This window comes from Melozone crissalis, unplaced genomic scaffold, assembly GCF_028551555.1.
Source record: "Melozone crissalis strain CALT ecotype California unplaced genomic scaffold, PUWL_Pcris_2 ptg000016l_1, whole genome shotgun sequence".
Lineage (NCBI taxonomy): Eukaryota > Metazoa > Chordata > Aves > Passeriformes > Passerellidae > Melozone > Melozone crissalis.
In genome coordinates, this window is record NW_026535794.1 from 37,020,261 (window position 1) to 37,047,323 (window position 27,063).

Sequence of the window (27,063 nt, forward strand, 5' to 3'; positions counted from 1 at the left end):
CCCTCTTTCAGGTATTTGGAGTGCTGTGTGTACTAGCATTTAGTGTGGAGAGAGGTACATTCAAGTCTTTCCTTCACTCCCCCTTCTGCCTTGTATCTGCACACATCGTTAGGGACAGAGTGTACCCAAGGGTGCCAGCAGTATCGTCCTGCCCACCAAATCAGCTTGCATTGCCTGAGCCATGTACCCTGCCCCTCAGCTGTGTACAGGGGTCAGTCCTAGCTCCATCTGCATGACTGTACACAGCAACAATGCCATTGAAATAAGGGAAGAAATCCAATCATGATCACAGTCACTTCCCCAGACTAGGCTTATTTCTGCCTTTTAGTGACCAGCATAGCTTTGGGCTATCGATAGTTTTATAGCTACTACAAGTCCCTTAAGCGAGAGCATAGTTTTACTGCCTTTTTATTGGAATGCAATGCCAAATTACATAGATGTGTCCCTCCTAAGGCTTATTTCCCTTCCAGAGTGGTACTAAGGCTTTTTCTTTCAACTGGAATGGATCCCAAACCCAAAGCATGGTGTAGCCCCAGACAGTCCTGGAAGAAGCCAAGAGGTGCCACAGCTGAGAGCTGCTCAACGGACCCACAAAGGACACTGAGACCAAGGACAGCCTGCAGCAGTTTTAAATTTCCCAATGAACTTAATAGAACTAAACCAAGACTTTTGCTAAGAGCCAATAGTCCCTCTGAAATTCATGTTGAGTTTTGTAAACTTTTAGTTATGTCAGGAAGACTGAGCTGAATCCCCATCCCGAGTCCCACTGCGTGTGAGTTATTTCTCTCCTAGGAGAACAGCAGTGCGTGCTCCACAACTTGTAGCTGCAGACTGATCTCTAGCCTAGACATGATCCTTGCATAAATTCAGAGGTCACCAATTGTTATGGCTTTATCAAGAACCTTATTAGTGATCATTAAAAATAATCTTGCTTAGAAGGAGACTGCTATGGGCAAAGCCCATCTTTCCTATTTATTTTATGACTATTAATGTTTTTTTTTAATGTTTATACATTAGTGCAAGGAACAGTGTTAGCATAATTCTAGTGTAAAATAAAACCAGCTGTATCCATTATAAGTGCATTACTGCCAGGAACTGTAAATATGTTTATGCCTGATAGCCTTCTGACTCAATAATATCCTGCTATCTCTGTTGGGCAGGCAAGTTTTTAAACCAAGAAAAGACAGGTTATGATTTTCATAACCAAACTGTGTTTCTTTTTGAAGTATGTTATCTAAATTCAAATTTTAAGAAGGTCATTAAAAAAATCTGCCTGTGATTTTAAAGGAGAACAAAGTGGTGGCAAGAAGGTACGATGTGCACTAAGAACAAGTTATTCCTCCCAGATATACACATACACAGACAAACCCTGCCATATCATACCATACAAACAATTTTAATTGTGTAGTTACAGTCAATAACCACTCCTAGTCAGAACATTTCTGCATAAAGAAAATTGTGATACACTTATAAAAACAGCCAGCTGTAACAAAATAACTGGTGTTTTCATAGCAATAAACTCATAAAAAAGAAATACACCTTTATACAGAAAATTTATACAGCTGTAGCTTTAAAATTGATTGTAAACCAAAGGAAGACACATTGCAAACATCAATTATTTTCACATTAATTGCATAAGTTTCTAAGGTGATCTATTAGTTTTATTTACCTAAGCTTATTTGCATGATAGTAAAAATTGCATACAACAATAAGAGTGAAGCTTATAGTATGAATTGCTTGGATAACATAGAGCACTTTTTATAGGCAACTGTGTAAAGCACATTTTCTCTATTTAAAACTTTTAAGACACTTTGTTTTACTGCCCATCAAAATACATTTATAAATAGAAAAAAAAAATCAGTATGGTAACAAGAGAAGCAATATTACATTTAACGGAAACTTCCAAAAAAATTAATTACAACATGATGCTGCAGGATCTACAAATAAATAATGAAGACTAAATCGTGTTTCACATTTTCTTTTTCATTTTCTCTAAAACCATGTAACAATGAGAATGGAAAAAAAAATACAGTGACCTTTATTTCCAAAAGAAAACAAATCTGAATTACGGCAGTGCCATATAATACAAGGCATTTGTTGGCATATGTTATCTTTAAACTGCATTCCACAGTCTATAGTTCTTTTGTAACATACAATAGAACAAGAGTAACAAACTCTTTTTATTTTATTTTTTTAAATAAATGTGATTTTTCAAAGATCAAGTGTGGAGTGCTACAGTAATAATTAAAAAACAAGAACAAAACAGAAACGAAAAAACAGTAAATCACAAAAGTTGTAATGCTTGTCTGAAGGCTCCAGAATCAAAATCACTGGTATCATGCTTATTGGGTACACTCACAGTGTATCCAGTGAACACAAATTAATATCAAACAATCCTCAACGCTTCATCTGTTGCTGCGAAGCAGTTTGTAAAATAGAGTAAAACATCTAGTGCAGTCTGCATTATCCTTTTTTTCAACTTTTGTGCAAGTTTTGGAAGATTCATTGGCCAAACAATGAATAATAAGGGTTTTTGACACAACGCAAGATGGAATTTTCATTTCATTAGTAAATACCAGCGGCACTGTTGAAAGAAAATAATACTTTTAGATCAGTCTTTCAATTCAGCATTAATCTCTGTGTTCCCTTCTACTGATAACTCTTCTTCTAGTTTAACTGAAAAAAGCGTGTTTGCATTTTTGTCTTGGATGCTGTCTTCTAAATCCTTGAGCAGCTCTTCTTCCTTGTATTCTGCAACATCCACCTCCAAACCGGAATTGTCTTTCAGCTTCCCATGGTGCTTGAGATAATATCGCTGGTTCTGAAAGAACTTGATAATGGTGTACTTGGGCAGGTCAAGCTGAGCGGAGAGAGTCTGGATTGCTTCTTCATCTGGATACAGGCCTACATCTTGTATGAAACTCTGTAGGATCCCTAGGGCCTCCACAGAAATCTTTGTTCGCGGTCGGGGTTTCTGACGATTTTCATCCTCAGATTCAGCTGGTGATGCTACTGTCGGTTGCCTTGGGGGTAGTCTGGGACCTGGCTGTTGTTGCTGTTGCTGCTGCTGTTGTTGCTGTTGCTGCTGCTGCTGCTGCAAGACAAAGAACAGCATTTTTTTGTACATGTATTCTTGCTCCTATTTTGTTCCTGAGAAAATCCAGAGGAGGGAGCGGGGGGAAGAAATTGCAGAGCTACAAACAAAGGCTTAGTAAGTTTAAAAAAAAGGAAGGGAAAAAAAGAAAGAACAAAAAGAACACCGTAGCTTTGCCAGACCGAAAGCACTGATGATACAACATTGGTGCGGTTTAGCTGACAAATTTTAATGAACATGCTCCATGAGTCAAGTGCAGACAAGACAAAATGCTAAATGACATAGTATAGGATTAACTTGACCAGCTTAGCCAGAACTGTAGCAAGGGCAAAGTGAGAAAAGTGCCAGATGAGGGCAAACGTGCCGGAGCTCTGCCAGCAACGGCAGCTGCTGCCCAAAAACAAGGGCTGCAACTCTCTAGCAATAGCTAGACAAACGGGCTGGGGGGTCAGGGGGAAGGAGAGCATTTTATCTCTTTGAGTACAGAAATATCTCACTGCTGATCTGACCTCAGCATGCACTGAAGTCTCGTCAAACTTGCAAACATTAAAACAGAATATGCTGGCTGGAAGTGCCTAACGTGGCGCTGACAAACCCAGCCTCGGCAAGGACAAAGGGATCTGGAGGTAGGAAATCTGTTTCCCCTTCTGGATCTGACCTCTCCTGCCTGCAGTCTCTGAGCAAGCCTGCACTGCCTGTATCCCAACAAATAAACAGGGAATAGACCTATTTACCTGCCTCTGTGTTTGTACTGGGGATTATTTAGTTAATATTTATAAAGCCCTAAGATGCAAAGCTCTAAATAAGTTGCACTATTATTATTAGACGGGAACATGCTGCATTCCAAAAACTCAGGCAATAAAAATGAGCCAATATGCACATCAGAAGAATAAGATAAAGCAAATCATGATGTAAATAATTAACAAGAGCTTAAAATGAAGTTTTGCAAGCATGGATTCAGAAACATTCTTAAAAGGTGAGGCACTGAGCCCTAGGGATAGAAATGTTTTTCTCATCTACCACCAGAGTACAGTACACTATAAGATCATGTTTAAAATCAAAAGTAAATTTATCAGCTACTGTTTGTGTTGACAATTCTTTTGCTGCACAGCACAGGAAGCACTGGTTAGTAAGATATTTTGGATCAGCGAATTTCTTGTCATATGGTACAAACCACCAGTTATTATTAAAAAACAACCACAGCAAAACAAGCAGTTGCTATCACTGCATTTTATTTCCCTTTGAGAGTCTCCCTTCAACAATTTTTGTCTTTTGGTAGTGGCTTCCAGGCTTCTAGTAGCAGTTCTTTGAGACCCTAAGAAGCAGAAAATGCTGTACAAATGGTATAAATACTGGAGGGATTATAATTCTGTCCACTTCATAGGGGCTCTTGTGGTTGTGGAGACTTTGCACATCCACAACTGGTTTAGAAGCCACTGCTTTAAGTGATCTTCATATTTTAAGATCTGACATGAATGCCCTGGAATTGGGGCTCCTTCCTCATCCCTGCTCAGGTCTTTGCATGTTTTATGGTCTGTGAGTAGTCCCATTCAAGGCTCCTGTCCTGAAGAGATTCAAGACTACTCCCAGTATATTAAATTCTTATAAGACTGGAGGCTTTGTATATACAGTTTGAAAACTTGTGTCTGAGCTACATATTTATGCATCTACAACAATTACCATGTAGAACAGCAGAGACAAAACTCAGGCCCAATCTCCCAATCCTTACTCTTACAAGTCATATTAAGAGATTACAATGCAACTGCTTATGTGAATAATATTTATGAGATCAAACACACAACTTTTATCAACAAGGCAAGAAAATCTAAGTAAGTGGCATAGTGGTTGAATGTTTATACTGTGCATAAGCTTCTCCTTTTATCCCCTTAAGAAGCGATTTTATTAAAAACAATGTACATTTTCAAACAAGTGCTGTTTTATTACTTAATATAGATCTTTCTCTCTCTTTTTGCTAAATCAAACAGCAAGTTTCCAGGCTTTCACAATTATTTTAGTACTTGATATCCTAAGGGATTGTCTTATTCAGTTTGCTTTATCTTTAATATACACTCGTGTTGTTTCTGGCTGCGAGATAACTCTATCCTTCCTAGCTTTGTAAATATTTTTCTGTATAGGTAATACAAGTGATACATAGGGTCTCAACTGAGGCTGGAAAAGCATGGGGTAATATCTGCCCTTTAAGAAGGTGCAGTTACAAGGTTGACCTCAGGTCTTTTGTGAGAAGCGATTAAAGAGTCCCCAGCTCAGAGAGACAGCAGTCCCCACTGACAACCTGGGCTACACAGCCGAGCACAACAGCCAGCTCCGCTCCCGGCTGGCAGCACCTGTGCCAGCAAAAAAGGGTGTGTGCAGCTCCAGCTGGGGCTGCCCTGAAGCAGAGGGCAGCAGCTCTTCCAAGCCTCATGGTGTGAGTCTTGCATCCCCTCCTCTCTCTCCCTGACATGGTGCCCTTGTGCCAGCTCACCTGCGGAGCAGCACCCAGCCAAGGTCCAGCGGTCAACAGGCCTGGTAGGAAAGCGCCTCTATGCTCTCCTTTCCCAAGGGTGGTGGGAGAGGGGCTCTGAAGGAAAAACAAACAAATATTGACTCACCCCAGTCTCAACTGGGGTTAAAGTGGGATGAGAAATCCCCTTCCCTTCACTCCTAACCAGGAGGAGCTGCCACTGCTGAGGATTCTTGCTTGGTTTTCGATCAGCAGCACAACAAGGTCCTCCTGGTCTGCTGGAAGGAAGACCCTTGACCAGTGCTGCCTTTCGGCCCTGTGCCTGTCCAGGCAGGCACAGCCAGCACGGGGCCGAGCTCGCCCTGCCCACACACAGCTGCCTGTGCACTGCCACCACACACGTTAGCAAACACCAGCGAACCGCAACAAGAGCTGTGGGTGGTCGCACAGTCTCCTTTGAACTGCGCTGGTGGATGGCAGCGCGCTCTTATCTTGCACCGGGAGACCTGCGTTCAGCCTGACCAGGAGGGAAGAAACACTAATTTCCTTTGCTCCGTTTAAAGCTTTATTTACTTAGCGCTCTGCGGGATTGGCCAAGGTAAACTAACCTGAATCTGTTCTGCTGGCACATGGATAATGTGGGAAGGCCTGTCACCATGGTGATGAACTGCATTGCTTTCTTGTTCATAAATGGCATCGCGTTCAGGCTGAGGAAGACTGAGGAACCTTCGGATCATGGAGAGATTCTCCCAGAGGGTCCTGTTTTCTGGTGATGGATCTTCTTTCCAACGTAACAGCTCACAGAGCCACCCCTTGAAGACAAAACCAGCAAAACATTAGGTAGTTTTTCATCACACTGCAAGGGGCAAAATGAGGATGAAATGTGTACTTTAGAGGTGATGCATTCTCTCATCCTCTCACCTGATCAAAAGGGCTTTCACTGCACAGGCTGGGCTTAAAGCAAACACCAATGCACTGAGAGGCTGCCCAGCCATTTCATAGACCCTTACCCACCATAGGCATTTTGGAAAGCATCTTCCCCTTGGTCTCACACCACAGTGCTGCTATTTGTTTGCTTGACCGTAGGGCTGCCTAACGTAAACCACAGCAGTAGAGGAACTCCCTATCATCTCTTCAAAAGACAGGAATTCTATGACTAGATGCAGTCAAGCAATAATTTCTTAATTTTTGCTACAAGAAGAGGTTTCTGTGCAGGTGAACTTATTTCAAGTGATACAGAACTGCTTCCAGATTGTCCTCATAGACCCAGAAAAAAATCAGTCTCTCAGTTTTATGCACAGGATTATTAGGGGTTGGGCGGAAGGAAGATGAGCTCTAGCTTCTGATACTCCCTTTATACATTTCCACATCAAGGACAGAAAGGTGCCTATGAGTCTTTGGGGTACATAATATGAAGTCAGCTACAGAATCCCCTGCAAGAACTGAAGCAGTTGCTAGTTTGCTTCTGAAAGAGTCACAGGAGTTTATCACAAAAATTTAATGTTTCTTTACATCTTCTTAAAATTTAATTGAGGATTTTTTTCTCAACTGTGCAGTGGTAGTTCTAAAAGAGGAATGCAAACCCTCTAGCTAGGACAGTGTACATCAGCAGAAATTTTCTAGTATATTAAAATTTAGGAACAAAATATTACATGTATAAAACATGCATATTTCCTTTATTTTAGCTTCAAGGATCTGTTTTCAAAAATAGGTCCATGCAGCTTTATTTCTCAATGCTGTAGGAAAGATAATGTGACATTTTATTGATACAACAAATAATATAAATGTACAGATGCTTTTAGGTCCTTTTTATACATACCAGTAGTGGATTAATGGTTTATCCAGAATGGTTTACTAACACATACAATAGACTCATAGATGTGATATAGATATGTATTTTCTTTAAGATACTCATATCTTTAGCTAATAGTTAATAAATGCAGCATAAAAATATTCCCACAACAGGAAGACTCAAAGTAAACAAATAATGGTAATGCATTCATATTGTATATGAAAATATTTAGTGAGGTGTGTATAAAAATTGGAAGTATATTTGCTTGGATATAAGTGAAAAACTGAACAAATGACACAGAAGAAAATGCCCCCAAGAAACTATCAAAATGACAAATGTTATAGAGATGGTGGTTTTTCAGCAGAGCTGAAAAAGCAAAAATTTAAATGGGGCCAAAATCTGCCAGGTGCTCATGAGGTGTGCGAGGGAAGGAGCAGAGACAGGGGAGAGCAGAGGCAGCAAAGGGCTCCCCTACACCCTAGGGATGGAGCACACCCCATTCCTTGACTAAGTGGGGATGCTGGGTATTGCCCCAGGGTTTAGCAAGACGACTGGGAAATGTGGCCAAATGCCTTCACACAGAGCACAGACACTCAGCCTGTCCTGGCTGGAATTGTATGGAATGTTTTCAAAACAGTAGCAAGGGTCTCTGGAATCTCACTGGAATGTATTAGCAGGGTGAGCTCTCCCTGCCCCTAACAAAAACAGCATGTTGCTCATGGCTCTCTGCTCACCTTGCATCCACGGGGATACTGAGTGCTGGGTTATGATCAGCAGCAGTATTCCTTTATTGCAGTAAGTTAAAAGTGGTGCACTCAGAAAGCAGAGGCAGCTTCTTGGGGACAGAGGAGAGATCATGATGAAGATAAACCAATCTCGATCTTTTAATTGAAGAGCAGTTACAAAATTCTAAATTAAGGAACCCCAAAGCCACAAACCATCCCATGCCAAAGAGTAAACACTGTCCTTTGGTTGTCTGGAATCTGCGCTGCTTTACACTGAAACTGTTGGCTTTCTTTCTAAAGTGGTGAAACAAAGAGCAGAGCTGTCTATCATGACAGTTTGGTGGAAGTAAAAAAAAAAAGACAATCCATCTCCACCTATGACACCTCTCCAAGGCATACACACAAGCTGGAAAAGAAGTGCACCATGCATTTAGAAGCTGCAGATGTTTTGTCTGCTGACCACGGGAATCACAGGGTTTGTTTTTCTTAAAAATGCAGTAGAAAACTTTTATAATTACAAAATATCCAGTAGAAAAAATAATTCCTAGGCAATAACATTTTCTGTTGATGAAACATATTTCACAACAGTTTTTGATAACTAATGAAAACCTTCTGTCCTTACTGTCTTTTCTGTTTCTGTATTTACTAGGTCAGACCTTATTTTTATTAACTACTGATAGCTAACATTGTATTTCCAACAGTTTTCTCTCAATTTTTGCACTGAAATAATACTTCTAATGCCTTATCTAAAATTACTTGATGAATTGTAACCTGAAACATGTCTCTGCTAGCCTTTCAGGGATTTTGAGATAATGAAGACAGATACTTCTGACAGGGTACACAGAAAAGATTACTGTTCTACCAAAATGTCTCTATTTCACTTGGCACATTTTTAAAGAAGTAGACACACTCTGATAAAACATTTGATGGAAAACATGGAAACAAACAACTGAATTCTTTTACAATTACAAGGATAGAAAAAAAATTTTTGGTCTTCATGGTTTATTTCTGCACATATTTATGAAAGCTGATCTCACCAATGTTCTCAGATGAGACAGTGGATGGACAGCAAGAGAGGCTATAGGGGCTGAGTTTGTTAAGAGGGTATGAACTTTATCCCAATATGCTTCCTTTTGGTTCAAGACAAATAATTAAAGATAGAAGTATTTAATTTAGTTTCTGGTTCAGAATTCTGTACATGAAATAAAGCTCATTCATAAAAGTCACCTACATGAGAAAGTACGAAATGTTTTTTACAAAATTTTGGAAAAAAAATAATCCAGACTTTTCTAATGGTTAATTTAAGTTCTGTAAAATTTATAAGTTTTGTTTCCATTTGATCTAAAAAAGGTATGAAGTGCTGCAGATAATGCAGCTGAACTTAAAAGTGAATGTAACAGGGCTGGTTTTTCTCCTTTAATACTTTTTTAAGTCTAGAGCAATTTCTGCCTACTTTCCTTTTTTTCTTGTCTTTATAGTTTTACAGGAAGTGGAAATGACCACAAAATAATAAGGAAATATTTATAAATCAGATTAGATCACAACCAGTTTATACAGCATATAGAGTACATTGTTAAGAAAACAGCATTAAAATAATGAAGTGGATGCATTTATGCAGAAAGGCAAACCCCCCAAAAACTCTGCAATGACATTGGGAACAACCTTGATTTTAAAACAGAGTAAATTTGCCAGGCAACATTACACTGAATATAAAGAGAGTACAAAGCAAAATATAAACATTAGCCACATGTAAATATGTTTGGAGAACTTTCAGGATGTTACTACTTTTCAAACTGACAAAGTTTAATTTGACACCTTCTGTTCTAAAACCTTTGTTTCTATTCAAAATCACGCCTTTAGCTGCTATCAATCACTATGCTCTCCCTATTACTTAAAATACTGGCATGGGCCCTGGATAAGCTGAAAATGCCATGCAGATGAATTCTGAGATAATATGTTCAAACCTGTTATATACAACACAAATCCTGTAAAGTTATGTATTGTAAACCTACATTTATTGGGAACTAAAAGTCTTAAATCCATCTGCTACAAAGAAAATACTGTTATGCACTTTCAAGTAACCAAGTACCATCTGCAAAGGTCTTGCTACAGTAAGCAAGAAAATGGTGAAAAAAAAAGATGCTAAACCTAAGATATTTAAAATAAATAAGAGTCTTCTGTCTGGTTTTCTGATAGGGATTTAGTAAAGAAATACAAGACATTAGAGGAAAAAAAACCTGTGAAAGCCGAACTGCCAAACTATTGCAGGAAAAGCGCAAAGAGGATAACTGCCAAAACTCAGGCTCTGCAATACCCATGAGCACGCTTATTTTAAAGAAAGCATCTATGCATTTTATCCATATATCCAAATTCTATTCTTTTCAGTTAGACCTCTGCTGTGCTTAAATAAAATCTGCTCTTTCACACAGAGTTTCTAATAAAATATTCTTCCATTCTTTATTATTGAAAGGGAAAAAGACTTCCATACCTAAGGTGTAAATATCTAGCCTAATTACATCAATTAAGGATAGCATTGCAATAATGAAGAATGTTCTCTGGCCAAAGCTTTCCAGATCAGCAACAAACATGCCTAATCTGAAAAGGGAAAACTACAAGGTGAAGCAATTGAAATTGTTTGGTTAATTTGTTACATTGATAATAATTTGCCAAATGATGAATATTTCTTACAGAATAACAATGACTTAAGCATTTCTTAGAAAGGGTTTAGCTTAAATCTAGAAAGGGAAAACATTTTAGAGAATCAATGCTAAGACAGGCTCAGGTTTTTTTCGTTATAGTATATTTAAGATTATTTTGTATCATTCTCTGGGGCATATAGTATAATAAAATATATGGTGTTAAAAGAAATCAATCTAAATAGGGAGGTATTTGATACCAACATTTTAGCAGAAAGTGTGAATTGCATTTCAGCATCTACCATGAACAAAGACTAAGTACATAATCCATTAAACAGTACTTCTAACTAAAAAAAAATTGAGTATTGTAGACTAAACTAAAGTAGGCATTTTGAATGAGCACATTTTCAGCAACTAACTAGAAAGCTAGCAATTTATCATTCAACAAATAATTTTCTACTTTTAAAAGAATCTGTAAGTGTTACTTATGCTAATGAAGACTGTTTTTAATCTGCCCACAAACATGCTAATAGAGGGCAATTTTTATTATTTACAATGCTGAAGGCACTCCAGTTTATAGAACGCAGATATGAAATTACACTTGGTAAAATGGGCTCTTAATTGTCTGAGCAATCCAAATCCTTCACCTTTAACAGGAAAGCTTATAGACAAAACAAAGGAAAAGAACTCAGGGACTAAACTTTAAATATTGACTTTTTCCCCTTCAAAAGCCATCCAACTTGCTTTACAATCTCATTATTGTTCCAAACGGCTGCACTCATCTTAGATACTTCTATTTCTTTACTCAACAGACTCCACATGTACAAGGGAAAAAAAAGGGTCAACACAACCACTACCATATATGCATATAGTATTAGTCTTTAGTATTAAACTTGTAAGCTGCACATTGCCCAGAAAGGTTGCTTTTGGAAAAGTCATAATACTTTGAGTGAGATACATAATGGTAGCAAAGGAGTACTGAAAGCATTTTAAATTATTTACTAGGTTAAAAGGGTGAAATGGTACTTTAAATACATCAAATTTCATCATCTGGGCCATTTTTTGGTGGCAAAGTGGTATTGATCTTTCCAAATGCTTAAAATTAACTATTTCCAGAAGGTCATTATTTGATTAAAGGCATTAAAGTTGAGGGCAAGAAATGATGCACTTTGTCTTCTTTCCCATTCAAATAATAGTGTAATTTAATCAGAACTATCCCTTCATGTCCTGTAATAAAAATGTTTGTCTTAAGATATTGTTCTTTACCTAACATATTAACCTTTAAATGTTATGAAGTTCTTAAGAATAATCTCTGCTTAGAGAAGATTCTTCCATAATGCAATGAAAGGATCTCCAGCATTTAAATTGATAAGGCCAAATTTCCCCTACACATTGATTGGAAAATGCATTAAACCCTTCAACTGAGATTTCTCACAGTGTTGAACAGAATCAAAAATTCAGGGAGTTCTGAATCAGTAAACTCATGCATATGGCATTGAGAAGCAAAAATAAGCAAATGTCAATTCAGCACAAACAAATATGACCAATAAATAACAATGGACACTGCTTATTTTCTCTGTGAAATGCTGTTTGTGCTACATTTACATTATCTGAAAAAACAGAACAGGGAAAACAGGGAACACCCACTGCAGGGTAAGAACAGAGCATATAATTCAAAATTCATTTTCATGCTAAGATCCCTTAAATCTGACTTCTTTCTGTGTGAAATACCTGTGGGTTCAGACATGGGAACAAGCCTACATGACAAGAGCAGTCCTTTTTACCCTTAGATGTTATTCCGGAATTTCCTGCTGCAGGAAAATTTGTTCTGACTGCAGGTTTATCTTTCCTAAAATACAAAAAGTGCCCCAGCTAGCTCCTATGCAAAGCTGAATAGACTTAAGTGCTTCACAGAAGAACTGAAGTCTATTAAAAGAAAAGCCACTGGGTATTTTTATAAAGAACTGGGAAAACTAATAACCTACCAGAGTTAGCAATTTTTGATACTGACCAAAACATTTGTTAGAGTTCATTTTAACTAACTTTTCAGGAAATTTTAAGCGTTGATTTCCTTCTGTGAGGCATATAGTTTTGACTAATTTTAAAAACGGCAGTGAATATTCAATACTTTGGGATTTTCCTATTTTTCTAACAAAATTGTGCATCTTGAACTTAGGAAGCAAAAGTTCATTTTCAGCTGGTTACAGAAGATGAGTAGAGATACCAGAATATGAATTCTCTTCTTGGTATGTGGCCTAAAGTGATAATAAACGTACCCAGAACAATGGTTGCATCAGTATTTTATTTACGCTAATCAGCCTTAAATTCCAGGCTTTGCCTTTGAGCATTGTCCTAAATCAGAGAAAGTTTGAAACCTGAATCTGTCCTTTATCTCCAGATATTCCTGGTTCATCTATTTTACTGGCTTTCATTACTAAAATGTTGAAAAGGGAAGCCAGATGTGGATTTTAAGTAAATCTCTATCTGCCATCATCATAGATGAGATTTGAAACTGAAAACCCCACAACCTCATACAGCTTTTCAGAAGAAAGGTAAACTTCACTGGCAGAAAAAAACTTCCTTTGAAAAATACTGAGACAGATTATGCCATTCCTTAACTTTCTTATCCAGCCTATTATTCAGCTACACCATCTGTCTGCATGGTACCTCCACCTTTTGTCTGTGTGGTTAAAAACAAATGACCAAATACCTAGCAGTGGTACAAAAATTTTCAGTGAAGTTTTAGGGGAAAAGGTTTCCTAGTGTCTCTTCATCCCTCTGCCTTTTCCTCTCCCTAGCTGCAGCATTTCAAAGTTAAATATGTATTTCTATTCTTGTAAACATCCAAACAAATAAATAGGAAAGGAAAACTTGCTAAAGCAACCTCTAAAAATCAATGACAAGCATCCAACAAGTACAGAAGCAAAATGACGCGGAGAGCTGTTGCGCTGTTCCCACAGCCTTGTCTGTCTTACCACACCTCTGTTTCTACACAGAGCCATGGTGAGTGGCCAAAGGCCAGTGCTTGCAAAAAGCTACCTACATTAAGGTCTGAGGCTGTATCAAAACTGGTCCACGTGTCCCCTGTGCATGAGCACTGCAGACACCACCAGCTCATGGACAGGAAAAACCTGAGCTGTAACTCTAAACCTGACTGAAAACATAAGTATCATTACTTTTTAGTTGAGTACAGAGGAAATTCAATAATCTAAATGAAGAGCTTCTCCCAAGCTTGGTTTCTTTGCTCTCACCTTCCTTCACCTTTTCTTTCCCCTGTTCAAAAGTATCTTTTTAACAGCATTGCCTTCAATTACCTAGCAATGATAGATATGTACAAGCCCTCATCAAAACCACAATGTATATAACTTTGAAAATCTTATATAAAATGCAACTACATTCATATGCAAAAAGAGAAAAAAGTAATAGATGCAAAAAATAATGGGTGCAGCTTTACTCTGTCTTCCTGTCCTGCAGATCCTTCCTCTTTCACACATGCACCTGAATCAATTGGCATTGTAACTGTGAGAGAACATCTGACAAAAATGGACTTAACAATAATAAAAATAACATGGAAAGAAAAACCACCTGCTAATTATTAAATAAGCCAGTCTTAGCCTGGTACATTGCTTTTTATAGTACAGTCATATAAAATGGGTCAATGGGTTTCACAGAGGGTGACTGATAATATATATCAGCCCTTTATCTTTTATTTAAGCAGAAAGAAGTACTGATCTCACTGCAATATCAATGTGTCCCTTGAAAATAAATACAACCCTAAATTCAACCACCACCCTTAACAGCCCACATTTATTTTTTCTTAAACATGCAATCAATTTTGTATGGCAGCTACATCTACAGTTTAGTTAGAGAAGAGTCTTTAATAGAAAGAGCCTGGCAATTTTAAAAATCTTTTTTACTACTATCAATTTACAGTGAACAGCAAATGTTTATTATTATATTGCTTAAAGAGATTTAACATTTGCTTTGGGGGAAAAGACCTCCAGTAAAAGAGCCACTGGGACAAGTGTCACTTTTGTAATTACTTATATGTTAACCCATCATGTTGTTATATATATTTTTTTTAAATATTATAATTTCCCAGATGGAGCAATTTAATTTCATGGCTTCTTGTCACATGTCTTTTTCTTTCCAGAATTCATTTTGGATCAGGGGAAGATCTACCACACATTGAGGAATCACAAGCTCACAGATATTTGGACTTCATTGTAAATGCAGTTCAGCTGACAAGATATTCCAACAAGTGACATCATTCCAAAACATACACAGCTCAAATCCATTCTCAGACATCCCTTCAAATTTTCACAGCCTAACTAAAAGCGTTCGTATAGACTTGAATTAGACATTTAAATATCCTGAGAAAATGTCTCATCTCTTGCAGTTAAGCTGGATTCTGTGGCTCTCAGTTTCACAGTGAAGAACACTTAATGCCTCGATAAAGCCAAGGGTGAGGGGAGTCTTAAGAAAATTGAAAAGAAACTTTTCTCTGACTTTCCTCCAGATTTTGTTAACCACAGTAACAGTAAGAAAATTAAAAATGTTCATTATCTCAAAGCAGTTAAAAAAAAAATCTTTAAAATCCACACCTGTGAGAGTTCGATGCCTCCCAGCAAATGAGACAGGAGCAGCCAAAAGCACGTATCTTGCCCATGGAAAAAGAAAGGCAGTGAAATCCTCAGAAAGCTAAAATACCCTTACTTGGAGCACAATTGCTTGCGGCAGAAACTTAAAATAATAGGAAAGCTGGATCAAAAGGGAAGCTGGAGAGATCAGGTTTCTCTCTCCTGGGTGGGAACCAACACAAGAGTGCTTCCAGGTAGTTTGCTGTCAGGATGAGGTCAAGAACAGCCACGAGGGAAAAGTTCCTAGAGAGAGCAGCTTTTAGTGTTACAATTTTCCTAACTGGCCAAGAAGAGTGCCAGCCCAGCTGAGTCCCAGTCCCAGTCCCAGCTGTGTTTCCAGACAGCAGTTTCAGCAGTACCTTCTGCCCTTAAGTCAGGGACTGCAGGGAGCAGCACATCTTCCTGCTCTGAGCCCTCCCATCTTCTTCCTCAGGTGAAAAAGATCAATCCTTTTAGGCTCTCTCTTTATATAAAATAAGAGTAGCAAATGATCTACTGGAAGTGAAGCAAACTGGCTCCCTCAAAACAAAAAAATATAAAGAAACTAATTCAAGCCTTTAATAGTTCTTTGGTTTTTTTTGTTTTTTTTTTTTTTTTAATAACTGGTCTTATAAAGAGTGGAAACTTCCTGTATCAGTAGAGCTTTCTGTTGCATGCTATAGGTACTAAAGATGCTAAGCAGCAGACTCAGCAAAATAACCAGTCATGTGAATAAACCCAAAGATGTTAACTGATATGTGTGCTATTCTTGATAAGTTGGGGTCCAAAACTTCAGGGAATTCTGCTAAGGACTTCTCAGTCCAAACATCTTTGCTTTACACAGATTCTGAAAACTATATTTACATGCTTCTAAAATTCCATCCTGAAGTAAGGGAACATAACACTGCACAGGAATAAAAATGAGATGCCCCCCGAATAACAATGTTCTTTCAGACAGAATCTGGCAGATTTGAAATTAGATAAATATTTGCAAATTGGAAATTTCCCCACTTAGTTAGCTGCATGCCTGCTCTAGCCTATTCAATAGATGCCAACAGTTTGGGCTAACACATAACCAAAAATCTGAAGTTTGACTTAGAGGTTAAATCTGAAGAAAATAAAAAATATGCATGCTATAGGAAATTATTAGGAACAGCAAAATAAAAATTTATCTGGAACAAAATATCATCTCCTTTCTCACCTTGCACCTAGAAATCCTGCACATTCTTTCAGGTGTAATGTGTTTTGAATTACACAGTTTAGGGGAGAAAACACACATCTGTTATTTCTTACTCCTGCCTTTGCCCAGCAGCCCTTCACCTGATTTGTAATTGGTCACTCCTTTAACAAATTACTTCTCAGACTGTTACTGTATATTTGTGCTTGCACAAGATGCCTTTATTCGTTGCAGTTACATATTTAGCAGCTCAGTTTTTCAGCAGGAATTCTACCCTGTCATTTCCTGTTTAGTTACGGGTTGAGCTCGCTTTTGTTTTCCGTGCTGTTTACTTGGTACCCTGCTTCCCCCACAGCCGGGAACCACAGGCTGCTCGCTGACTCCTCAGCCTCCTCCTCGCCTCTGCCACCACAGCTTTGTTTGCTTTTATGCCCCTAGTTAACTCTCATACAGCTCACTCAAACTTTCCCCCTTTTTATTAACAGTTAAAACACTGATATACTCAATCTTCAAAAACCTCCTGAATCAGTGATCTGCTCACAGAAGGCACAAGAGAAATCAAGAGTACAGTTCTTTTCCTGGCTAAATCTGTGTCACCATGCAGAGAATGGGAACAATGCTTCACCCTAAAAGCCAGCAGTGCTGGTGACCAGTCCAGCAAAGGCCAAAGGCATGGAGTGCCCACACTGTGCCCCACACACAAAGGAATATGTGTACAAAATCATGGTGTGTGGAGGGATGTGCCTGGGGTGGGATTCCAGCAGGCAGGGGACAGGGGCAGGACAGGATAAAGAGGCAGATGGAGCAAGAGTGGGTGGTGAGGGTGTTTAAGGGACAGGAAGGGGTGGGAAAAGTCCAAGGAGAACTAAGAGAAGAGCCATACTGAGAGGAATAAGAGAAGATGATGAGATAAAAACAAAACAGAAGGTGAGGGTATAGAATGCAGAAAGAGAGATTAAGAAAATCCATCCTGCCAGAAACAGCACCTCTTGTCAGGCAGACAGCAGGTGCTGCCTGGGGAAGAGCTGATTCACACATCTGGAGTGTAGGAACCAGAACACCTCTACCTAAGAGAGAAAAACTAAAAATAAAAGACTCAGAGGAAGTGGCAGAGGGTGCCATACTTTCTTCTTTTGGCAATCCAGTGCTTTCCAACTGCATGATATTTTTTGAACAGCTTTCTAGAGAAATGAGTGCTGTATTTCCAGATCTTTGCAAGAATCTTGACAGTTCATTTCAGCATTGCCTCGTCCAATATGAGCCCTTCCTGTCCTCCTCTTCATCTTACTTCAGACTTATTTTTCTGATATCTGCACCCACAGCACTTCCAGGGATTTGGCTGTTCCTCCAGAATAAGATTTTCACTCTTTTTGGGGCCTGCATGGATCCTGGGGGAGTCACTAATGGAGATGGCACTGCCATGCAGTGAGGGACACTGATGGCACACCTGCACCGACCAACTCAGCTCTGGGAAACTAGTAATGCAGTCAGAAATGCAGTCAGTAGCTGCTGCCCAACTGGTACGAGCATGAGCCCTGCAGCAGCCAGGGGGGCCATCTACATAGCCAAATTTTCTGCTACAAACTGCATCTTCGGTGGCTTTCAAAACCTGTCCTGTTCACTTTCTTGTGACTGACTTCAAACACTGAGTCGTAGCTCCCTGACTTTTGCACTTTCGATATTGCCACTGCATCAGAAATCACTGCCAATGGATAAAACAACCTCTTAGTAAAGCTACTTTTTTTTTTTAACCTCCCCTGGAAACCTTATTACAGATTAGATTTGATGAATTTCTATCCCATGTACTGCTCCACTCCTCCCGCCTGACAATACCTGGAACAGCTTTCGGAGAATCTGCTTAGTTCCATTCTGCACACTTACATTTTTTTTTCCTTGCTGCAAAAATTGTTTTAGAGTCTTATAATTAAAACTTTCTATCAAAATAGCATAGATTTTTTTCTCTGTGTAGGAAAACTAGCCAACTGTGATCTACTAAAGAGTAGATAGTTTAAAAAAAACTACCTTACCAAGTACTGATGGTTGTTTAATTAGGGAAGGCTGAACAATTTACCTGAAAAAATGAATTTGTGAAAAAAAGCAAAACAATTTACAGAAATTTCTAGTCTCCTAAAAAGTGTTTTCATAAGATAATATCTAATTTTTCATTATCTGTTTTCAAAAGAAATATGGGAATATTTTAATAAAAATATTGATCAATTTTCCATTTCCAAAAATTTCTAAAGACTTTGGAGATTCTTTTTTAAAAATAATCTTTTCCCCAAAGGAAGAGGTACAGGGAAGGGTTAGCAAGGAGACAAAATCCATGGTGAAAAACTCTGGCAGAAAATTTTATTTCTGCTAAATTTAGGTAGCAGTGAAGACTACATTTTTTGGTTAGAAGCTCTTCTTAAAGTGGGGTGTTTGCTGACATGTTATTTTGAAAACCAGCACAGTAGGATGACTTCTTTAATAAATGGGCATAAACCCCAGAGATTAGAAAGTCTCAGAGTGAGTGACAAACCCCTGTGCGGTATCTGATTTCTTTGCCAAAACAGGGAAGGTTTTTAATAAAGGTCAAAGAGAAATAATCTCCAAAGACAGCAGTGTCTCTTTCCCCTGTATGTTTACTCTTTTATTTCACCCCTTTACAGCTAAAGGCAGACCTTAACACACACACACATACACAAAAGGAAACAACAACCAAAGAGAAGGGGGAAAAAAAAAAAGCCTGAAATTTTAGTTACACCACATGTGGTTTTCATTTGTGAAAAATGAACAAGCTGTTTGTGGTTAAACTGTCTAATCTGCTGTTATCAATCTAGCACTGCATTCAAGATTTACAGGATACATCAGCTTCTGTGCCACATTAGCTGTAAAAGGGAGAGGGGGTGGGAGGAAAAAGGAGGAGGAGAGAGTTTATCCTGAGGAATAATATTTCCAATGCAGCCACACTCACACTACATCTGGTTGTGCTGGTAGCGGCAGTTAAATTGAAATATTTCACAGCGTGTGTCAGAAACATGCAGAATGGTAATTATGACAGATCTGATTAAGCCTGAGTGCCACTAGCTCCCTGGCCAGCTCCGGTTGTGCAGGTGTGACCTTGTGCGTGCCTGCGTGTGTAAATAAAATTAATTACAAGCGAGAGGGCGAAGGCTTCGGTGACATCACAAAGCGGAGAAACTCCCAAGGGGGAGACCTAATGGAATATTTTCCCTCAGTCTAATAATACAGTTCATATTGACTTGAGGTAATTAGTGGGATCATTAAAGCAGTTTTCCCGGCGTATTTGGCTGCCTGATCAGATTAGTGAAAATGTTCTTCAGAACAAGCCCTGTGTGGTCTGCCAGAGAAGGAGGAAATAAAAAGCAACAAAGCATATTTTGGAATGATAAGCAGCACTGGACTTTTTTCACAGCATTTTGCAGGGCCAGTCCCGGGAGCCTGGGTGCCTGACTCTCTTGACCAGTTCAATCTTTCATCCCAGGTGCACATGCTCCTGCTGCACGTCACCTGAGACTTTTAAATTTTTGTTCTGCTATACTTCAAAACTATCGCTCAGTGCTTAAAAAAATCAGATAAAAGGCTTGTGGGATCACAAGCCCTAGAAGAAATACATAAAGATAACTGGGGGAAGGAAGAAGAATAAATATGTGATCAGATCCTCCCCACCTCTCCCCAGAAGTCTAACAGAAGATTGAAGGACTGGTTTGAGGATCATTAATGTTTTGATTTCCTAACAAGCTTACCCCAGCAGAAGAAAAAGGGGGAAAAAAAAGCAAGAAGTTTAACTATGATATAAAGTCTTCCACAGTAACAGAACACAGAGCCCTAATCAAGAAATGGACCATTTGTTTAAAAACAGTCTATTGAGCATGCTCTACCTTGCAAATGGAATATGCCAAGCTCTGTCACAGATGGCAAGCTTTGACAGTTCCCATCCGTAGCGTCGATACTCGACAGTTCAGCACAAGATCAGTGACATTCTGTCTCATTAGAGCCACGCTAATTATCACAGCTAGTTTCAGGGGAAACCATGTGTTGCAATGGTCAATTTGAAGGAGTCTGTGCATCAACAAACTGGTAATAAGGATCAGACACCTTATTATATGACAGCATGCTGCCTATGATCTGATTTACTGAATCAGAGGTACTGAGGCAACACTGAAGCCTGATGGGTTATGGAATCGCGTGTACACAATGAGTAGCTGAAATATGCTTTAAAAATAAAAGGGAGCTATATAGAAACAATACAAATAAAAAATTTAAAATGGTGAAGTTATAATACAGAGTTTTTTCATTTGACATTAAGACATGCAGAGATGTTAGAGATCTTGTCAGCCAGTTTTATCTTTAATCAAATCATATAAGATAAATAATTCAAAATGAAAACTGTAAAATTATGGATTATGCTAAATTATAATTCATTCCATACTCTGATTTTTCAGTTTCAATAACATGTACCAAACATTCCTTATGTTGTGCCGTCTTGATGCTTTAACATAATTTTATATTTTGTAAAGAGCTTTCTCTTCTTGGCTCTCTTTTTCCATTTGTACATTTAATGACTTTAACTTGTACTTCTCCTAGCTTCTCTCACTCATTTATGCTCTTCCACCAGACAAAATCCATCCAACCGAAACCCCCCACTCTGCTGTTCCTGGACACCTGCGGGCCGCATCCTGCCAGGCACTCAGCGGTCCCAGCGCCTCCCAGGGACGCGCCACAGGCTGCGGCCGCGAGAGCGTTAAGCATTAACTCCCAAGCAGAGCAGAGCAGGGCAGGTGTGCACTGTATCCCTCCAGGGAAGCTCTCCTCAGGGCTCAAATATACTCCATCTCCTGAAGCCGCTACCAGTCCTTTAAACGGCAGCATTTGAACAGCTCCTGCTGCCACCCGTCTGGCTGGGAACCTCCAGCCTTAGCCGATTTGACCCCTCGTGTAAAGCAGGCTCAGGAAGCACTCTTTTTCATCAGTGTATCAACAAATCTAGCCTTTGCCTAACGTGCTGAAAGGGATACCTGGCTCCAAGGTGACGTGGGCAATTACATGCTGATATGAACCACCTTGAAGATTTTAAGGTGGTTTCTCTTCAGTGCATCTTTGTTGATTCATGAAGCTGCCATCTATTCTTTATTAGGGGGAACCCAAGGCTCACTGAAGTCTAGCCACTCCACCAAAGCCATACCAAAAAAGTGGGATATAGTCAGGATCAATGCCAGCCTTTTCTTGGGTCTCCCACGGTCAAGAGATATGAGAGTCAGCTAAACTCAATTTTTCTACTCCCTTCCTGAGAAGTATTTTTTTAAAAAAAGCTATGGAAATTTCCTGAGATTTTAACCTTTATTTCTGAGAGGAGATATTGTAAGAGGGACTAGGACATGGGGCAGAGGAAGGACATGGAACATTCATTTTTTTCCCCTACCAGAAACCTGAAAATCCTTTTTCCTCTGACCTGGGCAAGACAGAACACACTATGACTCTGTAACTCGATATTTTGTGAAAGAAACAAATCAGCTCTATCTGCCAAGTTTCACAGTTTCACTGAATGACATGCCGCTTTATGGGGCAATTCTCGATCGCATGCAAAAGCCCATCTTGCTTTCTCAGTTCACACTCTTCCTCTTGCATCCCTGCCGACACCCGATCCCACCCGACTCCTGCTGCTCATGGCACCTCTTCAACTGCCAGAGCAATCACCCCCAGGCAACGAGGGGGGAGGAAAACAACATTAAAAAATTATAAAAAATAGATGTTGTTGTGCGTTTTTGCAGCTAATGTTTTCTAACTACTGTATCCCGCCTTTGCACTGGGGTGAGGGGTTTATTTCCAGGTGGACCTGTGAAACAGCAGACCTCAGAGTACATTGTGTTTCCACCTCGCGTCTCCCTGTGCAGCATCCCCCCCTGCTCCACAGAGAATCCATTGTACACTGAGGTTGGGGGGGAGGGGGGCTGGGGGGGAAGGAGGTTTTTAAGCCAAGATTTAAACCCAGGAAGTGACTCAGCTGCTCTGAGGGAGACAAAGGCAGGAGAGAACTTGACTGAGAGCAGGGTGATGGGCAAAGGACTGAGCCCCCTCCTGCCCTGCAGGTTGCACCCCTCTGGGCAGCCTGAGGTGCAGTGCGCTGAGGAAACAGCTTTGGAAATAAATTTCAAGATCCCCTCCTAAAGCCACATTGTTACCAGAGGGTTACTCTTGGTGATAAAAAGGTTTCTTTTCCTCCAGCTGGAAAATAGTTGAATAGATTGTTCTATATCTGCGGTAATGGCATTTTACATCTCTGTGCCAGATCCACAATACCGTGCTTGTTCAGTGTGGGAAGCTGTTTAAAAATGACTTTCCTATTAGAGTATATAGCTTAGTCTCTAGATGGAAAAAGCCAGATCAAAGATATAGCATTTATAAAACTGCTGGTTAAAAAGATAAAAGTGAGATAACAGACATCAATTTTTCACTATAAATCTCTAGGTTTACTACAACATTAAAATTTCCAGTAAAAGCAGGGTTTTATATACCTGAACTCTAATGGCCTATTCTGAAAATATTTATGTCAGGAAAAGCATGGTATTTGCATGCCAAAAGCATTTTTAGTGCCAATGTTTAGCATTCCCTTCCCATTTAACTCCTTCCCATCTACTCATGAGTGCTAGATGCTCTGCCTAGTGCCTACCCATAGGATCTCCTATGCAGCCTCCTGGAAGAGAACACTCCCGGTGCATACAAAGGCAAAAAGTCAACCTCTTCTAATTAAATAGCCATTGTATAAAATACTTGCCTGATGGCTCAGGATGGAGTCTCTAGCATGTTCTGAAAACCATGATTTTACCTCCACACTTTGTATGTGAAACTGCTACTAACCAAAGCGAAAGACAGGGATGGAAGAACAGGAAACTGGGCAACACAACACAACAGCTCAGAAGTAACAGGTCAGAACTACATCATTAAATGAGGTTTTTAAAGGTATGGTGGTACTCCATTAGAATTATTTAAAAATCTCAGCAGGATTCTGTGAGAACCAAGAGTCTCACCCTCCACATACACGTATTTTCATTTGGTGAGAAGGGAGGGCATTCAGCACCTCTGGGGCCATAACGAGTCAGGATTGCAGGATTGACTGCAAAAGAGTATTGATTTCACTCATTTATTTCACTAAAAATTAAACTTCTTTAGGTAAATAAAGCAGGCTAGTGGCCTGAAAGTGTAGTGCACGGGACTCTCAGAGGTATGGAGCTTGATATTACTGCAGTTTTTGCAAACTGTAATTTCCTAAATTTAAGAAAACTTTAGCAATTTAACCTGATTTTCAGCAAAGTATTGCTTTCTTCCCTGCTTCATACTAGCATATGCAAGCCACAGCTTTGCAGGACAAGCCATAACATAAATCTAACTTCTCAAAACATAGCAAACATACAGAAACGCTACAAGTCTCTACCTGCCTTATCTCTCAGGGCTCTTAGGTATGGGGGTTTTGTTTGCTTGTTTATCTATTTTTATGGAATAAAATTAGATTTCAGCATCTGTCACCATCAAGAAAAACTCATCCCTGGCTCCCACATGAGAACATCGTAACCACTGCAGAGTTACTGAACCATGATACCTTAATGATCATTTTACAAATCAACTGGTTTTTTTTCTTTTTTTTTTTAATAACAAAATTAAGAATGTGCTTCCTTAAGTAGTTGAATCAGACTTTCAGGTTACAAATTTAATAAAAACCCAATATGATGAAATTGTAAAACTAACGTACACCACAAAATTTTATGTGTGGATTCTTTTAATTTAGAGTTATTCAGGTGTGCTGATTAAATTTTAGCAAATAATACTGTTGGCATTCTTAATGGCCACTCTGCCATTAAGAAACAACAACCTGCAAGAAGAGACAAAACACTTGGTAAACCTTTCTGTCTTCCTTTTGTGTGCATTTTTGCAAAGCTTTCTTTTCAACATAATCTAACAAAAAACCCATGCAGGCCTATTAGAAAGACAACCTACAATAAAACCACAAGATTTTAAACATGGACATTATGTGCTCTGCCAATTAAAGTTCTAAAACCCTCCAAAGATATGATGTATTCCAGGAATTTGAATTGTAATATCTTCCTTAGCTCCTCAGTATAATCATATTAAATTTTGAAGTATGTATTTTGAATTTAACAGATTTTTAAATTATTCTGTAGATAATATATCAATCCTTAAAAACATAGAAACTTCAAAAATATACTGAATGTATGCATTCCTATATGGGAAAAGTATTCAACAATGGAAGGAATGTCCTAGCTGCGTCCCCCAAACCCATGTATCAGATAGGCCCTTTCCTTTGGGAACACTAACAAGCTGCCAGCAAAGTGCACCATGAAACTTCAAGCAGACAAATCATCTCCCACCTGAGTCAGAAAATGAACTGTCTTAACAGCACAGCAACCTCTGCCTGATCCCAGGACCTCTGCCACAGCAGGCCCCAGCAGCAACAGCTGCTTTGTTGAGCATCAGGTCCACATGAGGTTGGTCCTCCACAACTCAGGAGGATTTAAAAATAAAACTGTTAATCAACACATTATTTTCTAAGGTGCTTCCTCCAGACTTTTCATTGTAATGAAGTGATTATCCCAGGATTTCCAGTTCTACTCTTGCCAAAGGCACTAACACAGTGCAAGGGAAGATGCGCTTTTTTACCTTGGTGCTACCCAAATAGAAACTCCTGTAGTGCATCATTTAGTAGCAATTCTGTACAAAGTGCTCTAGTCAGCAGAACATTATCTGCAGTCTCCTGGCTCAGGCAAGCCCAGCCACCTTGCAGATGCTGGTTCCTTAGACATCCAATCTAATGCTGCCCCAAATCAGTTTATTAGGGAAAAAAAAAGGCAAGGCCTTCTAGGCCTTTGTCCCCTCACAGAGCTGGTTTAGGTCACATATAGTTTTACATCACAACTCCAGACTGCACTCCAAAATTAATTAAGTCCTTATATCCAAAATAAGATAAAATCAATAATGTTCAATTTTAGCAGTTTTTAAAAACAAAAATGTTAATCAACACATCATTTTCTAATATGAGTCCTTCAGACTTTTCACTACAACTTGGGTTATCTCAGGATTTCCAGTTCTGAGTATGGAACCAATATCTCCAAACTGAAAAAAATATCAGAAAGAGATCTCTCTCAAGAGAGGTTCTCTTAGAGAATATGTTTGAACAAGCCTCTTTTTTGTGCAAGGGAGACTTTTTTTGCCCCAAGAAATGTTTACTTGTACCACTGAAGAGCTCCAATAAAGGATCTTTTACATTACATGCACCTCCTTTAGTATAGGTGGCAGTGCTACATATTGAAAGATTATTAATTGGGTTACTAACAGTCAGCTAGTTTGAGAAGACCCAGCACATCCTAATCTACCTAGGAGGCTGCTTCTGCAAAGCAGCTTTCTAGTACAAATGACACTTTATTTAACTACAGACCTGAAAGCATGCTAGACACATAAATTAACATTGCTGAAATTGGTGGGAAAAATAACCCCTGAGAACACAGGTATAATCACCAGAGTAAAATGGAAAAGAACTATGTATTTGATGTTGTTTTCTGTACTTAGTGGCAAGGTTTGTACAAGAATCTAGATTTTATATCAATGCTCAACTAACCCTGCAATCCTCTGGAGGCTTTCAGGCTTCATTTTGATTGCCTGTCCCTCTGAAAGTCAGCACTGAAAGAGCTGATCCACCTAAAAATTTTAAGGCTTTGCACTTAAACAAATGCACTATTGCACAAATCAGATTAGAACAAAATTATGTGGGCTGATAGACTGGCTTCATACCTTAGCTTTACAGAAGAATGCAGTGGAAAGGGGAAGGTGCAGAAAACGGACAGTTCTCTAACCCCAAGTTTTGACATGTAAATAAAGACATCTGAGGAGCACACAGGTTGGAAGCTGCTGTAACATTCTATCATAATTAGAAACATTTCAAGAGCTCTGTAATTTCCAATCAAAATTACAGTAATTTCCGATATACAAGCCATGATTCATGACAGAATTTTTACATTCCATGGGAGATTATAGTGGCCTGATGTATGACACACTGAGTACAGCACTAACATAAACAATTCAGTTTAATGTTTAAACAGCACTTGGTGTTTAGAATCCCACAATAAAAGAAACATATTATTGTTGAAATTATCACTTTGACAGTGATTGAAGGGTAGGCAGGCATGTGGCCTATAAAGCTATAATTTTTACAGTCCACAGCTTGAGTTTAATCATTTTGATACAACATTTCCAAAATATCCCTTTAAATGCTCCTTACACCATATAACTTAAGAGACAACATCCTTTCTGTACTATGAAGTGAACTCCAAAATGTGAACAGCACAGAAGTCAAAAGTTAAAGCCTTGTTAAAAAGAAAACCAGCACTAAAATGCTGATTGCCCAAGAAACATCAGTCTAACTGACCTTCACTAGCTTTCCCTGGAAGATGCTGAATTTTTCTATGAAGTAATTTTAGAAAAATAAAGAAGTAGTGATAGTGTATTTAACACTTAATCTAATATGAAAATTCAACACTTGATAT

At 38.9% G+C, this 27,063-nt stretch overlaps 1 protein-coding gene across 5 annotated transcripts in view; it reads right to left on the reverse strand.

Annotated features, from left to right (window-relative positions):
• Positions 1 to 1,375: 1,375 nt before the first annotated feature.
• The window catches only part of SATB1 (SATB homeobox 1), a 92,213-nt gene continuing 66,525 nt past the window's right edge, over positions 1,376 to 27,063 (reverse strand). For 4 of the 5 annotated variants that reach the window (XM_054274032.1, XM_054274033.1, XM_054274034.1 and 1 more), the window contains exons 10-12: positions 6,167 to 6,370; positions 5,580 to 5,675; positions 1,376 to 3,094 (exon numbers count right to left, since the gene is read on the reverse strand). In XM_054274032.1, the coding sequence (XP_054130007.1) occupies positions 2,612 to 3,094; positions 5,580 to 5,675; positions 6,167 to 6,370 (783 nt within the window). In that variant the 3' untranslated portion in view covers positions 1,376 to 2,611. The remainder of the gene's footprint in view (positions 3,095 to 5,579; positions 5,676 to 6,166; positions 6,371 to 27,063) is intronic. The other variant, XM_054274036.1, reaches the window with a different exon arrangement.